Source organism: Clarias gariepinus, chromosome 8 (genome assembly GCF_024256425.1).
Source record: "Clarias gariepinus isolate MV-2021 ecotype Netherlands chromosome 8, CGAR_prim_01v2, whole genome shotgun sequence".
NCBI lineage: Eukaryota > Metazoa > Chordata > Actinopteri > Siluriformes > Clariidae > Clarias > Clarias gariepinus.
Window position 1 is genome coordinate 30,453,107 of NC_071107.1, and position 16,815 is coordinate 30,469,921.

The 16,815-nt window shown below is 38.7% G+C and overlaps 1 protein-coding gene across 1 annotated transcript in view; it reads right to left on the reverse strand.

Moving 5' to 3' along the window:
• mcph1 (microcephalin 1) overlaps window positions 1-15,210 on the reverse strand; it is a 37,259-nt gene extending 22,049 nt beyond the window's left edge. Inside the window, exons 1-13 of the mRNA XM_053501969.1 lie at window positions 15,010-15,210; window positions 13,000-13,060; window positions 12,766-12,857; window positions 12,559-12,677; window positions 10,784-10,871; window positions 10,546-10,648; window positions 9,961-10,098; window positions 9,736-9,822; window positions 8,561-9,499; window positions 8,035-8,138; window positions 2,215-2,252; window positions 1,200-1,362; window positions 967-1,044 (exon numbers count right to left, since the gene is read on the reverse strand). Coding sequence (XP_053357944.1) covers window positions 967-1,044; window positions 1,200-1,362; window positions 2,215-2,252; window positions 8,035-8,138; window positions 8,561-9,499; window positions 9,736-9,822; window positions 9,961-10,098; window positions 10,546-10,648; window positions 10,784-10,871; window positions 12,559-12,677; window positions 12,766-12,857; window positions 13,000-13,036 — 1,986 coding nt within the window. The 5' untranslated portion in view covers window positions 13,037-13,060; window positions 15,010-15,210. The remainder of the gene's footprint in view (window positions 1-966; window positions 1,045-1,199; window positions 1,363-2,214; window positions 2,253-8,034; window positions 8,139-8,560; window positions 9,500-9,735; window positions 9,823-9,960; window positions 10,099-10,545; window positions 10,649-10,783; window positions 10,872-12,558; window positions 12,678-12,765; window positions 12,858-12,999; window positions 13,061-15,009) is intronic.
• Window positions 15,211-16,815: the final 1,605 nt, after the last annotated feature.

Sequence of the window (16,815 nt, forward strand, 5' to 3'; positions counted from 1 at the left end):
CCATTGGGAAGGGATGCTCTAAATGTTTAGCAGCACACGATATATTTACAACTAAATACATTACACTATCCCACACTGTTTAGAATTTAATCTTCACTACCTGAAAGGGGGTCAATTAAGATTCCAATTTTCCACATTATTAGGAACACCTGTACATGTGCTTCATGCAGTTTAACAATTAGGCAATCCTCTGGCAGCAGCTTGGTGCATACATGGCATGCATACATTTGCGCAGATACAGGTCAAGAAATTCAGTTAACGCCCATATTTACCATCAAAAACGAGAAAATTTTAATACAAGCCCATAGCTTGACAAATGGTGCTAGATGGCCTTGTTTTCAGAAAGGGTTGATCTCCTGAGATTTTCACACACAACAGTCTCTACTTGGAGACATTTCTGGGGCGAACATCCCTCGGATAAGAGAGGTCAGAGGTTAATGCACAGACATGTATGAGCTGACAGGAAGCCTATGGTAACTCAAACGCACCACTCTTTAAAACCAGGCTATGTAGAAAAGCTTTTCGGAATAGATGCTCAGTTTTACTCGTCCAAAAGACATCAGAAACTCTCAGAAAAATGTTATCTGGTCTCTTTTCACTATTCAACTCTCCAGTTTCTATGAGCCTTTGTTTTGGATGTGAAAAACGAACTAGAGCTCTTGACTTCTATCTGCATGACTTGCTCCTATGCTCTCTGCTCTAACGTTATGAGCTGGTGTATGGGCTTCCCTAACAACTCTTATAATACCAATTGAGTGTATACGTCATAGGTTTACACTAACATTGCAAGTCGTGCTAATAGCAGACTAATGTGTGTGACTAATACATAGTAAATAAGCTACACGTTATATATATATATATATATATATATATATTTTTTTTTTTTTTTTCAGCAGTGTGTAATTAAATATACTATATGTGAGCACCATAAATACATACATTTGATGACAGTTTGATTCAGCTTACCGGCGCAGCAGGAAAGTGATCTGATAGTTCATAGGGCTCCTCTGGAACCCACTGCCGGTGCTCTAGACACCATAAGATCTAAAAGAAATTCCACATTTTTTCATCTTAAACTTGAACAAAAAAATAAAACCAAAAAGCTTATTTATTATTATTAATTCATTTGTGTATTCCAGAATTGATCATGTAAATATGAACATTTGGAACACAAAGTAAAACAAACAAGCAGCACACACCCATTCAAAGGAGAGAATCCAGCACCCTCGTGCGATGCCCAGGAGGATATTGAGCGTGCGTCGTGGACTCCCCGATACAACATGTGTCGTACTCTCGCACACCGCGTCAACCACGGTGAAGCCACCCAGACAGTTCACCACCTGTAAGACCGTCTGCTGTTTCCTAAAAAGACAAACATAATGCTCGTGTGTTAGTGTGGTGAAAGAATGCAACTTGCTCTACTATTCTACACACATGACTTATAGGAATTTATTTTTTTTCCTATAACAGCATCTCATGAAGCATGTCGTTTTCGTTCTTTTGTTCCATCTGCCAAAGACTACAACATTTTATTTATTCAAATCAAGGACATCATGCTGACGAACCATTTATCGTTAATGTCGTGGAACGTCCGCAAACTTAAGAGAGTCAGTTGATTTACTAATTAGGTTTTAAGACAAACTCACAATCTCTTTTTTTTTCTTTGACTCATTATTATTTTTTTCTAATCTTGCTATTAAGTCAGATTTTACTGTAAGTCAGATCTAGATAAGCCACATTTACTGGAGTGTGCATGCCATTTTTGTCTTAGGCACATTTCTTAGAACATCTGTCCAAAAAAAGTCTGATGTTTAAAAAAAAGTCAAATTAGACCCACAGAAGGCAAGAATTTTTTTTTTTGGGGGGTGGGGACTTTTACTAAATATGGCTTACAAGATGACCTGGTATAAAGAATAACTATTTAGATGAGCTGACATTGGAGACTCCTTCCATAAATGCTTAATTTATTAATCATTATTTCTTTATTGTTTTTTATTTTTTTTTTATTTGTTATACTATGGAAACAAATAAGAATAACTACATTAACATAAAGCTAACATTTGACAGATAAACTGCCAGAGCTGCTGGTATTAAATTTTATTTTATTTTTTTAAAATCAAGAACTGAATAATACTGTGATACAAGAGTTATCAATAAATCCAATCATTCAGGCAATATTTAAAATACACTAGTTATTGAACGTACTGTACTTACTCAGTTGGCATGCTAGTCATTACTAATGTTCTATTTTTCTGAAAAGGAAAAAACAACAACAACAAGACATTAAAATTAGGGTTAGATAAACATCGACCTGCAGTCAATTCAGTGCATGAATGACCTGAATAATATAACAACAAGCCCGCCTTCAGATTAGAGGTACACTGGTAAACAACACAGCAGATCACACACTTGCACGAGAAACACATTCCGGATGTGTCTGCGTATTTGGTGAGTGGAGAGGAAACACAAGTCCAAGGCCATGAAGGAGGGGAAAAAGCAGTTAGTGTGTTGTTTAAGGGACGGCAGCGTGTCCCTCGGCTTTATCCGCCCCCCTGTACTCGGGCCCCACGATGGCAGGTCCTCGGTGCGAGCACAAGAGTGAGAGGCATGCGTATACACACACACACACACACAGCACAGCACTTCCTCTCTGCTCCCACCACAGGAAGTTGGGGGTTCAGCTCCATCAGCACACAGAGAAGCCAAAACATTTCCATAACACATAACATGTTTATAGATATACTTATTGACATCTCTGCAGCCAGGTGCGCTGACATTGCTCCTGAAGGAACTGCATGCAAAACATGACTTCAGCAATCATGACTGGTGTTTGATTAACCCATTTAGAAATCTCTTCAAATTCCAAAACAACCTACCTCTTAATGTAAACCAGGTATCAGTCAAATAAATTGGTTCGGGGTTACAAAAAGAAAACCTCAGCGCCATCAGAGCTACAGCAAGAACCCAAGACCTTGAAACGCTAACGTTTTTTTTTTATTATTATTGTTTTTGGCCCACTCTTTAGTCATCATCTGACCTAGAAAGACTTTGCTAACGAAAACACAGCATGTTATTGAATGCTGGTATATTGTTCTACTTTTAGTGATATGACTAAGCACTCCTTTCACTCTTGGGTCATTGCTTATATGCTCACCAGCATTCAGAGGATGTTCAGTTCACAGTGAAATATTCCTTTCTTTTTTTCCCTTCATGGATGCTGAGTCCAAGAAAAAAAAAAAAAAAAAAAAAAAAGCTTCGACAAGCCCTGCAAGAATTCTTGTTTAAACATCACCTTTACTTACAATCATAATCTATCCCACTCTTGCCGCTGATGCTTCATGATAACGCTGGAACAATTTATGGGGTGTTAATGGTTTTATTTAACGTTTCTGAAGGCCCTCGAGACGAGTTAGTTCCTGTTATCGCCTACATTACAGCAGATATAAGCAGTCATTCCTTCACAAGGCTCTTTTTAGTTTCTCTTCTTTATCTTGAAGCAGAGGAAAACAAATGTTACCAAGAAACAGGAAATTAAAATTCCCCCATGGCAGAAAACTTAATGATTGGTACAAATTTGTTCTAATGCTGTCCATAAATGGTAAACAAACATCTCCTTACAATAAATGTCTCCACATTAATGATTATATGCTGGGTGTTAAAGTCAATTCAGGACTTTTGATTGTGCAGAACAAAATGACAATTATAAAAGTAAAATTACCTTTATTTCTCTATATAATCCACTGCTACACTAATGTGGTTAACTAGTGCTTGGACAAGATAAAAAGTAAAAACGTTTTCTCAGCACACTGAAGCCATGATTGGTCTGCTTGCTTTATGTCTAAAATGCTGGCCTCCCAAGAACTCCCATAAGGGGGATGTGGCAATAACTTCCAGCCAAATTCCAGTAATGTGCAGGTGGTGTTTCCACAGATAGATGCATGAGTGTTCCACTCGCTGAATGTTGATGATGAATGTTGAGCGACTGCAAAGGGCTCCGAGCCACCTTGGCCGGGATCGTCACTCATGAACGTACAGCCAGAATCGCAAAACACTGTACAGCGCTTGAATAATTCTGTAAATGTCAAATCGGCTTTAAAGGTTCATTTCTGATAAAGTTCTTCCAAGTTGACTTGAACGCTCCTCATACATTTTGTTTTGTTAACTAAAAACTTTGCATTTATCCAACAAATTTGTTGTTACTTTGGAAAAGATACCGAAGTAGTAGAAGCATACCGGAATACGAATTCACATAAGATTTATCATACTCTGTCAGGTCCTATCCTGTTTGTGCTCGATTTACTCTTAAAGCCAAAACACACTTTCTAAAACAGGAAGAATGGCAGTGGACTTCAGTCAACGTTCATTAAGACTATGTGTTTTCTGTAAATTGCTCTGCTGAAAACAAGCGTCAAAACGACCACCTTTAAAACAATTCCTGTGTATGGAAAAAGTCCAGAATGGCTCTTAGGATGTTCGATTAACATATTCCTTGACATGTTTTATAACAGGAGATAGATCATGCACCAGCATTACAGTGCAAAAGAACATGAACCCAAGCGTTGGTGTGAACTCCTTTAAAAGCGTGTTTCCAATACGCCCGAGCACAAATGAAGGAAATACTTTCGGGTATGACACAACGAGCATGGTGGCCAGTTCATGCACTCTGATATGATTGAGGCCCCTATTTAAAGAGAAAGGCCGCTCAAACTCTATATGCACTCAGGGAGCAGCCACACGCTACATAAAACTCTTTGTGCCACTTGTCTCTTTTCAAGAGTTCCCTTTAGTGCGACATACAATGATGTCATGTTTGGGCTTGGTGTCTTCTCTGATTTAATTTTGCACTTCATGCAGCTACAGGTCATACATATTACACTTGTCACAACTGCGTTTCAATTCCAACACCAGTCACTGACTCAGCTATGAAGTCATATAAGAGCTGTCAGGATGAGTCTGATCACAAGCACCTGTGCTATAGCGGTCAGAGGACAATCTAAAAGTTAAAAAGTCTGTTTATCAAGAATGAAAAGGGTTGTGGTGCTAGGATCCAGGTTAATAATGATGCAAGAAAGTAAGCAAACAATCCTGAATCTTTTGATTCAATCCAAACCCTTGGTCTCAAAGCAGTACTGATAAGTTACCGCTGCAAATAGGCCAATTATAATTACTCCTAAAAAACTGTTGACATGAACAAACAAGAACAGCTTAGAGTTCAATTTGTTTCAGTTTACTTTTTATGGAACTTTTACCAACAGACAAATAGATTTATGGATCTATAGCAACATGTTTCTTGGCAAATAATAATTATTTTATGCAGTTTACATGTTGCAGTGTTACAACAAAGAACTGGAATAGACTATACGTTATGGATCCATACAAACGATTTCACAGTTTTGAAACGGGTAGATGAAAATCTGTATAGTTTGCAAAACAAGTATGATGAAGACCAAAAGAGCAATCCATACACATTCTAAAAAAAAAACAAAAATACAAAATATCCTAAATTCTGTACATGTTCCTGAGTTATCCGCATGACGTAACTTTTAAAACTACTAAAAGGTACAACCATGACACTTCCCAGAGGAGACTGTAGACCAAAAGGTCAGTGACTGGATAAGGAGGGCATTAATCATAAAAGCAACAAAAAGGGCCAAGGGGAACTCTGATAACGACAGAGGGATCCGCAGGTCAAGTGGGAGGAGTTTTACACAGGGCGACCCTAGTTCACAAACTATGTATCTACATATCACTTATGCTTTTATACTGGAATGGTAAGAAGATCTGCCATGTTGGAGAGACTGCATATTTGCAGAAAGGATTTTCTGGTCTGAAGAAACCAGAAGGCACAATGGTCTATGTTTAGTAGAAACCCAATGCCATGTGAACACCATGTCTAGAGTTAAGCCATGGGGTAGTAGGAACATTAACTTTTGTTTGGGAGGCTTTTCTTCAGCACAACCTGGAAGACAGAGAAACAAGTCAGCGTTGAGGGATGTAGGTGGATCAAGCCAAATACAAGGCAACATTAGGAGAAACTTGAGACTTGGGGTCATCTAATGACCCAAATACTGCCATAGTTCTACTGGACTGCCGCAAAACCAAGAACCTTAACGTATTACAGTGGCTCAAAGCACATACCCCAATTAAACTGAAATGCTTGAAAGCTGCTGTTCATAAACAGTATCCAGACAGAGCCCAGGCAATTTTGTTGTTCTTTTGGCTGCTCCAATTAGGGGTCACCACAGAGGATTTCCGATCTGATTTGCACGGGCTGATTTTTGCACAGGTTTTACACAGCGTGCCCTTCCTGATGCGTATTTTTTTTTAAATCGAGGATTCTGACCAGCACAAGGAATGCCCTGCAGCCCCAATGACTTGAGTTGGGCATCAGCTGGGCCATGAACCTGAGCCTACCAACCAACCTGCTAGCAATTTAGCCAAGGAGAATGGGCAAAAATATCAAGATGCACATGTGCAAACCTGGTGGCATGGTGCCTTACTGGTTAGTATGATCACCTCATACCTTCAGGGCGGAGTGTGTGGAGTCTGTGTGCCTGCTCTTCCCACACTTGGTGGGTTTCCTTGGGGTGCTCAGGTTCCCTTCCTATGCCGTTCTTAGACAATGTAGGTTGATTGGTGTTTCCACATTGCCTGTAGACTATAATTGGGTGTGTGCTTGTACCCTGCGATGTCTTGCTCCACCCCGGTAGTGACCTTAAACAGGATAGGAAGTGTGGATAATGGAGGGGTGGATATGCAAGGCTGGCTGGGTAATATTTTAGGAGTTAGAATATGGGCATGATACTTAAGTAACCAACAAATATTTAAAATGCCAGTTAATTTTAAACCCTTGTTGTAACAAACAATAAAAGAATGTGGATAGGTTTAAAGACATTATTAGCAAAAGTTAAACTGCAAGAGTGCATGATGTTTCATTATTCATTTACTGAGCTTTTTAAAAAAAGTAATAAATAAATAAATAAATAAAGGATTTAAAGTTTTTGTATTTTACTATTTCTTTAACACAGGTCTTGGAGGTCCTCGAAATGCACAAGTTAAAGCTCATGAATGAAATACACCTCAGACAAAAGAAGCGAGGTTTTATTCTCTGAGGAACAAGTTTAAACCCTTGCATCACTTATCATAGCCAACATCAGGCTCCCAAATTAGGTCAGCCAGGCCTTCCCTTTGATCTCTGTTGATACAAGCCAACAAAATAGCTGCTAGTGCACTTCATTTAACACTAGTCTTCTGGAGGTGAGGTGAAGCGGTCTTGTCTGAAAACCTCTGCAGAATGGAACTCACTGGAACAATCGAGCTTCTCACCTGCCTACATGACTGAATGTGCTCTTGGACACAGGTCAGATATAAGTAAAATCAAATAAAGATCACAGAGAGATGAAAACCCCTTGTAGCACTCGGCAAACAAGAGCGAGTCTCTTCAAGGCTGAAGGAGCGCGAAAGGAGGACTCAACCAGGTGCAACGTCCCAAAAGCAAAGACAACACACACACAGGAAGTCAAAAAAGGCAACAAAAGCACAAGGGAAAACGGTCACGTCGTCAAAGCTACTTATTACGCTCCATTTCTGAAGCAGGCTGCAATGGTCTACAGAGACGGAAGGGCAAATTCTCAAAAGCCCTCTCGAGTCAGACTTATGTGGAAGCCCTATTCCAAGTTCCACTGTAGTATAAAATGAATAAATAAATAAATAATTAACTAAATATATAAATGCACTTCTGGGTGTTGGTCAGGAAACTAGAGGTAACAAAGCACACGCTTACAATCTCTCATTTCCCATGATTACATTCACAAACATATGGAGCTTTGCCAAAGTGCAACCTCCCTCCCTGACCATTTCAGATAAACTACCCTTTCAGTTGTTCATTGCTCAGATATCGCATGTCAAACAATTTGTGAACAATTCTGTGAACGCATGCATGAATGAAAAAAATGAATGAATAAATAAATAAATGAGAAACTAAACTACACTTTGTTTTTTGTTTTTAAAAGGTTGTAGCTCAAGTTACTTTACCTTCATGTACTTATCCATTTGCACAATCCGTTTTGTGTTCATGTTGCTAGACAATTCAGTACAGCTGTCAGTGAGCCCATCTGAAGTGCTTTTACTGTGTGTGCCTACAAATGAAAATACGCAAAAAAAACAAAAAAAGACCTCTTTAGACTAAAGCAGCACACCACAGGTGCATCTGTGCAGTCGAGTGCTTTCATAAAGCTCTCTTAAACATTGCTTTAGGCTTTCATAGTGATATAGGACACGCAAGCTTAATTAAATGTTTTATTAGAAACTAGTAATTAAGCTAAACAATGCACAAAAGATCTCATCATTGTGCACCAACATGCATTAGATTTAAACAGATAAAAAAACAAAAAACAGCTAGAACAAAGATCAAAATAGATTAATAAAAAAATATTGTCAGGTCATTTATATCATGCTTGTATGGTTAATAATACTATGTTCTTGTGTTACATTCATAGACATCTTCTTTTTAACTGCAAGCAAGTTCAGGAATGTTTGGACATCTCCCAATCATCCTTACTTTCTGTAAGTGTAACCAAGTTCTGCTTGGTTCTCCTCCTCTGTTTCTTTGCCATAGGCTCTTGATCTGGCTTCTCACATTTGGATTCTTTAGGGCCTGGGAGAGACGCACCCAAACACGCGGCCAGCATCTCTTCCTCTGGCGGGCACGATGCCTCCATGACTCCTCTATCATTTAAGGTTTTGGATTTTCTGTTTCTGCTGCAGTTTTCCTGTGAATGGCTCTTACGTCTAGTTTTGTTCAGAGGCTCCAGGTCAAAAGACGGCAAACGCTCCGTTTCAGAAGTCGAGTGAACCACCAGGACTTTTCGCTTTGGCACGTCATTCGCAGAGGTGAAATAGTCCTCAAACACGCTGTCATCGTCGTTATTGTTACGAGCGTCAAAACAGACACGGGATCCTGACATGTCTGCTTGCTTTTGTTTCCGAACTTTCAGGTCACTGCTTTTAGGTGAACAAGCGATTTTCGGCAAACGTGTGCGGTCACAATCGCCTGAGTCAGTGTTCATCTTTATTTCTTTTGTGCTTTGTGGAATTCGGCTTAGTATAGTTTCCATACTGCTTAAAGAAGACCTGATTTGAGATTTTCTCCTATTGTCTAAAGACTTTCTAGGTTCCTTAGCTGCAGTTTTAGGCTCAGATAAAAGAGGTGAGGCTGATTTTTGCGATGATGCTGTACGCATGTAAGAATCTAAAGAAGACTGTTTTGTCACTCCAGAAGAGGATCTGCCTCGCCTTTTACGACGTAGCGATGGGCCTTCTAGTTCTTTAACCCCTGAAGAGCTGAAGCTCACATTGCCGTCTGGGTCAGGGGGCGACTTCTCAACACAGCTTACAGATGTCTTAGTCGATATTTTTTTGTGGTGCTCTTTCACTCCTTTCTCACTGCTGGAGCAGTAGTTGGTGTGTGACAAGCAATCTGAAACTCCTTCGTCTTCCTCTGTATGAAATTAAATCTAATTAAATTGAGCCAGACTGGACACATAACCATACACAGTACGACATACAGGGATAAACAAAGTACAATGAATATGTACGTAAATCAGATTTTACTCATTGAGCAATACAAAAGGAAAAGTGTAATATGGTTACTGCTCTTATCTTGTCTTACTCATAATGCCATTGTACATTCATGTTAACATCATTCACAGTAACAAAACAGATATACAGTCTTACCCAGTAGCAGCAAGTTTAAGTCTGTGGGCGTGTCCCCAAGCGATGGCCTTATAGAGTCATCTGTTTGCGAGCCCTGAATTTGGGAAGCTGATAAAAAGAAAAGCCGTATGATACATTCTCTACACTCAAACAATCAAAAAAGATAGAAAAAAAAACATAGCATAAAAACTTCTAAAGGCATTCAAAAGAAAAAAGAAAAAAAAGAAAAAAAAAGTGTAAGCATACCAGTTGGAGAGAGATTCTCCCGCTGTTTTCTCATTTCCCTTAACCGCTGCGCCATGGTGTCAGCCCTTCTAGATGAGGGACTGTATACTATCCCGTTCTCCTCATCAATAATAAATGGAGATGTGTCTGTATCTGTAACTGTACAAGCACACATCTCATGTCAAGTCCTACCCAGGCAGATCTGCCAACGCTGAAGAGGAATAACATCTAGTCAAATCGTTTGACTGCAGCAGTGATGATTGATAAAAGACCGTAAAAGATTTGCTTGCACACATTAAGAGAACTGGTTTAAAAATGATTAAGGAAAGATATTGGATAAAAATGTAAGTCGCTCTGGATAAGGGCGTCTGCCAAATGCTTAAATGTAAATGTAACTTTGGAAACGAGGGCGAGGCGTCCGCAAAATCAGAGAGGTTAAGATGCTTGTGCAGGTGTCAATCATTCCAGACTCATTCTATGCCCACTGGCTGATCTGTTTTCATCCAAGATAACATGAAACTGTTGTAAAAGGTAAAATCCAGAGTGCTGTAAAACTTGTTTGTAGGATGAGAGACAGGACATTTGACAAAACATTTGTTTTCTTGCCTATGGGGGGAGAGCGACCTAGTTCTTCCATCATCTTGTCCAACTTTCTCTTCAGCCTTTTAGGGGTGCTGACAGGCATGTCTCTGGGCTGCATACAACGGTGCTAAAAAAAAAAAAAAGGACATGCATTATGTTAAATAATTTATGGTTTCATAGTACCTTTGCATATCCAATCTGCTAGACAATGAACACTTTACGCCAAAGCAGACAAAGAAAATGACTGCACTAATAGACTTACTGTTCTCTTTTTCAAGAGATTAAGTTGGGACTCCTCATTGTGGGCAGGAAAAAGGTCTTCATCAGCGTGTTCGTTGTTCTCTTTACACCTGCACGGAACAGAATATGTAGTGGTCTTACGTCTAATTATCAATACCTACGTTTACATGGACCAAATTTCTTCATGAAAACACTCTGATTAGAGATTCTAACTTAAAATGTTTTCATGATCTCTGATTCGATAAGTGGGTTTGCATGTTGAAAGCATTTAATCAAAATACAACTTTACAGAATACAACGGCTCTACTCGCTGTGAAGCATTCAATCTGCCAGAAACATTGACCTTTTGCAGATGAGGTCACGACATCTGTCTGACATGGTCCTTTCTTTGCATATCCCAGCTAACTAGCTAAATCCAAAGGGGAATCACGTATTTATACACCGCCTGAGGTAACGTTAATGGTGTTATTATAACAAATCACACAAATCATCAGCTGATCTTTATTTTATTTTTAGGCTGCGAAATATACCTCAAACGTAATTATTAACAGAAAAACATTGTTGTTGATGCCATGGTAGTCACGTGTCTGCAGAGGATCAAATAAAATAAAATCGGGTTAGACAACTCCGTCTGCTGCATGAAGTACTTATATTTTAAACGCCGACTCAAGACGTATCTGTTTTTTCAATACTTGGACTAAACCCCCCTGAGAATATTTTTACATTTATTTAAAGTATTAAAGTAGCAAAAAAAGAAACGTCCTCTGACTTACAACTGTTTTTACTTTCAATAAACTTAATGTGTAAATATTTGTATGAACACTAAAAGAGTCAACACCATAAGACATAAACTAAAACTGTTTCACAATGTGTCCCTAAATGAAGGGAGGCTCAAAATCAAAAGTACCAGTCAGTATCTGGTGTGGCCACCAGCTGCTTGAAGTACTGCAGTGCATCTCCTCCTCATGGACTGTCTATTGCGGACAGTCTGAGCACTGATGGAGGGATTGTGTGTTCCTGTTGTGACTCGGGCAGTTGTTGTGGCCATCCTGTACCTGTCACGCAGGTGTGATATTCGGATGTACCGATCCTGTGCAGGTGTTGTTACACGTGGTCTTCCACTGCGAGGATGACCAGCTGTCCATCCTGTCTCCCTGTAGCGCTGTCTTAGGCATCTCACAGTGCGGACATGGCGATTTATTGCCCTAGCCACATCAGCAGTCCTCATGTCTCCCTGCAGCATGCCTAATGCATGTTCACGCAGATGAGCATTGACCCTGGGCATCTTTCTTTGGGCGTTTTTTCACAGTCGGTAGACAAGTCTCTTTAGTGTCCTGTGTTTTTAGAACTGTGACCTTAAATGCCTACTCTCTGTAAGCTGTTAAGGTCTTAACGACCATTCCACAGGTGCATGTTAATTAATTGATTATGGTTAATTGAACATGCACGGAAAACATTGTTTAAACCCTTTACAATGAAGATCTGTAAAGTTATTTGGATTTTTACAACATTATTGTTGAAATACACAGTCCTAAAAAAGGGACGTTTCTTTTTTTGCTGAGTATATTTGTATGTACATCATCGCTTGGGTGCGACTCTCAACCCTGCTTTTAACATCTGAAAGCGGTGTTTATTCAAGCCATTAACTACTATTAAACTGCTTAATGAAACCAAATATTTTAATTAAACATAGGTTCATTGATTATCTGCATTAAAATTGGAACACCGAACATCCTCTCCAGTCCATGTTTCTAAAAGTCTGTACATATATGACAGCTTGTGGGTTTTTAAGCTTACCTGGCCACCCAGTGGACAGACACCATCTTTACACCCATTTTCTTCGCTTTGTTCCATGTGGCTTGATGGCCATGTTTAAACACTACGTGTGTTACTTGTTTGTTAAAGGTTTTACACACCTGGAATTGTGCAAAAAAAAAAAAGATCAATTAATGATTTAAAAACTATGAAAGCATGTGTGAAAAAACATTCAGCAAGCTCTCTCACTTGAGCTCCCATATCGCGAAGTTGTTGAATAAAGGGATCTGAGTAATTCTCCGTCTTACTCGCAGACCACACATCCACATATGCCACAACATCTGGATGATGGAAGAGAAAATGAGCAAAAAAATTTGAAAATGAGCAATGAAGGCTTAAACAAGCGAAAACATCCTCTATACATAGATAAAAAAAAATTTCACAACCAATCGCTCATATAGCAATGCTTTTTCTGTTTAGTACCTTTAAGTACAGCTGCAGGAACCTTTTTTGATGTCATGCTCGTATCAAGGAGGCTGCAACTCTGCAATACATCACAAAAAAACAACATTAAAATCAACCAGAACATACACTTTCTTCTTTTAGCAGTTTATACAAGGAGGTTTCACCATAGTGGTCAGTACTTATTAGACAACAGGAAAGTCATTGGGATTTTGTCTCTATTCACCTTCAAGATTTTTTATGAAACCTTTCAGTTCTTTCTTTTTTGTTTTAGGCTGTTAATTCTATGCTTTCAATACGCACTTGTACCTCTAAACTTTTACCTTTTCCTTGGCACTGCAGTCAGGTTCCTTTAGGAAACTTCAAATCCTGAGCGGTTTTGCTTCTACATCACCACCCTAAATGTTTATAAGGTCAGTTGCCTCACTAACCCACCACTGAAATGCTTCTTCACCATCATCCTATATTTCTGTTTATTTATTTTTTTTAATCTGTCTTAAATCAATGTGCTGCACAGTTCACATCAGTTCACATGCACAGGCCCCGATTACGTGCACTGAACTTCAATTCAATTCAATTTCATTTGTGTAGCGCTTTTAACAATTGTCATTGTCGCAAAGCAGCTTTACACAATCAAAATAATTATTTGAGTCTGTATGGAATGTAAGATGAGCAGATTGTCCCTGGTGAGCAAGATGCGGGCGACAGTGGCAAGGAAACCTTGAGAACTTAAGGGTGAACTTAACAGCCAGTGAGCAAAAAAAAAAAAAACATTTTTTAATGACCAAGACTTAATGTAATGTACTTAATTTTTCCCCCATTCACCTTCTATACAAGGAGCCTTCGGGCATGGGATAAGGTACCCTGAACAGGTTGCCAATTCATCGTGCGCACGCACGGGCGCACACACAGACACACTATGGGCAATTTGGGAACCCCAATTAACCTATTCTGCATGTCTTTGGACTGTGGAAGGAAACTGAAACACCTGGAGGAAACAAACCAAACCAATGGGGAGAACATGCTCTAAACAGACACACACACAAACCCCAGGTAGGAATCAAACCCTCGACCCTGGAAGTGCGAGGCGCCAGTGCTAAACACTACACCACCGTGCCACCCACAATATACTTAAATGCACCTCAATTTTAATTTAAGACAGACTTGAAAAACATGAACTACCCCTTTTAGTAAGTGTGAACTGGAACTTGTTTAACTATAAACAGTTTAAAAGTCTGATGAATAGTTTGTATTTGCAGTTTGGCTGATTGATTCCATGTGGTTTGTTCTGTTCACTGCATACACTGGTACAGGGAAGAAAAAATCCAAGATCTTATTCAGAATTAAACCACTTTTTGTCCTGCAGTGTGAACATAATCTTTGCCAATTGCTTGTTTTATTTATTTATTTAAACTTTATTTTAACAGAATTAAGAGATTCTGGTAATTTAGTAATCCGTTTCAGTAAGTTTCAACAGAAAGCTGTTTACCTGAAGTTATACAAGGATTAAAAATCTAATCTGGTGAGTAACCAAAATGCATCCTTTAGCTGATTGCTAGCTAATAATAGAGAATAAATAAATAAACAAGTCGAGACATTCTGTTATAAGGACAATAATACTACAATGCTAATTCTTCTGTTGTGGATTATTTTCCTGTAAAAGCACACCCTGCTGTTGTGTGCTGTGTATTCTTACTTGTACTTAAGCACTTCTGAATTCCTGACTCTTATAACATCAGGTGGTTGTTACCAGGTTTACATGATTAATGTGTAATTTACACTTATTGGGCGGGTATCATGCTGTAAACAAGACTTTAGCACAGTTAGCCAGTATTAGCGCTGCGAGCTACAGTACATGCTTCACTGCTCTACCACATCACACTAACTCTTTCTACTCGGAAAAAAAAAATCGAAATCACAAGCATTTCGCAGGATTGTTGATCTTGATTTTCGATGATAAACGGCTAAACAAGCTGACATTTAAATCCAATCTACTCTCAAGGATCAGAAACGTTATTGATCCAGACTTACCGTAACAGTATCGTATCTGATCGCTTCAGAGAGAGAAGTCTGCTCTGTCAATGCTGTCTACAGCACCGGGAAGCAGCCATGATGAGTCACTGTCTCTCCTGTACACACATCCAGAGCTGTTATAAACTCTCTATAATCTCATCCTAAAAACTTTATTATTTCACCCACAGCACGTTTTCGCGGTTGAGTTTGCATCTGTCCTTCTTCGTCGCGTTTCAGGAAGGAGGGAAACAGCAGGGCTTATTACTGCCACCTACTGGCAGTGTTGTAGATGTGTGGAGGAAAGCCAGAGAAAGGAACGGGAGTAAAAAATGGCTCATGAAAAAAAAATTTAAACACGTATATAAGTGACTGGAACAGACCACTGGTTAAAGGACTGCTCCCTTTCTTTGTTTCTTAATTATAGAGCCTCTCTTGTGACATTGTGACTTACTATGTGTGGAAATAATAAAGTATAGTATAGGCCATGACTTAATAAGGTGTGGGAATAAGATAGTATGTTAACTAAAGTGTGAGAATAAGATAGTATGTTGTGGCCATGACTTACTAAGGTGTGGGAATGAGATGGGATAGGGTTACTCTATCCATCTTTATTTCATAATTATGGAGCTTCTCTTTTGACATTTGGGGGGGCAGGGAGAATATTCTGTAAATATAAGGTTTAGGAATTAATAAATTAATATTAATTAGTAATCATTCTTTCTTTCTTCCTTTATTAATTATTGAGACCCTCTGGGGGAAAATATTGTTTGGCCATGACTTATTAAGGGTTGGGAACAAAATAGTACGTTGTAGCCACGACTTACTAAGGAGTGAAAGAGAGATAGTATGTTGTAGCCATGACTTACTAAGACATGGGAACGGGATAGTACTGTACAGTATGTTGTGGACATGACCTACTAAGGTGTGGGAATGATATGCATGTGCATCTCAATAAATTAGAATATCATCAAAAAGTTGATTTATTTTCATAATTTTATTTAAAAAAGTGAAACTTGTATACAGATTCATTACATACAGACTAATATATTTCAAATGTTTATTTCCTTTTAATTTTGATGATTATGGCTAACAAAAACCCAAAATTCAGTATCAATTTTATTTTTCAAAATATACTTTAATCTATTATACAGATGGTATGTTGTATCCATGACTTACTCAGGAATCGCAACGAGATAGTATGTTGAGGCTACGATTAATTAAGGTTTGAGTATGAGATAACGAGATCATTCAAGTCCCAGATGTGACAGGATGATTGTTGTTTTGGAGTTATGCTGTGGGTCAGTGAGTAAATGAAGATAATCATCCATTTATACTAACAGATGGATACTAATAACCAAAGACAATTTAAAAATTGTCTGTACCTGAAACCTAAATGAGGTTATAAAGTTGTAACCCTGCATTACAAGTCGTTTGTTCCAATGCCTTAGTAAGTTGTTGGTCACAGAACATTTTCCCCCAACGTTACCAGTGGAGGTCCATAATTAATTACATCCAATCCAAATAGTTTCCTCTTCTTCTTAAAAAACAAACTTAGAAGCAAGCAACAACAATAATAAAAATAACACTCAGTAGTTGTTCTGCTTAAAGACAGAACTAAAACAATTTTTTCTTCATAAAAAGATTTTTATCCAAACCATATTCCAGCTCTTGTTTTGGGTCTCTAATGTTTTCTCAGCGTGTTCTCTCTGTGCTCAGCGTCAAACTGTTAATTGGCTAATTACTGATTAGTGGGTGCACGTGCGCTCAGAGTACAGAGAGGGGAGAAACAAACCGAAAACTCTAGAAGATTCCTAACGTCGGCTG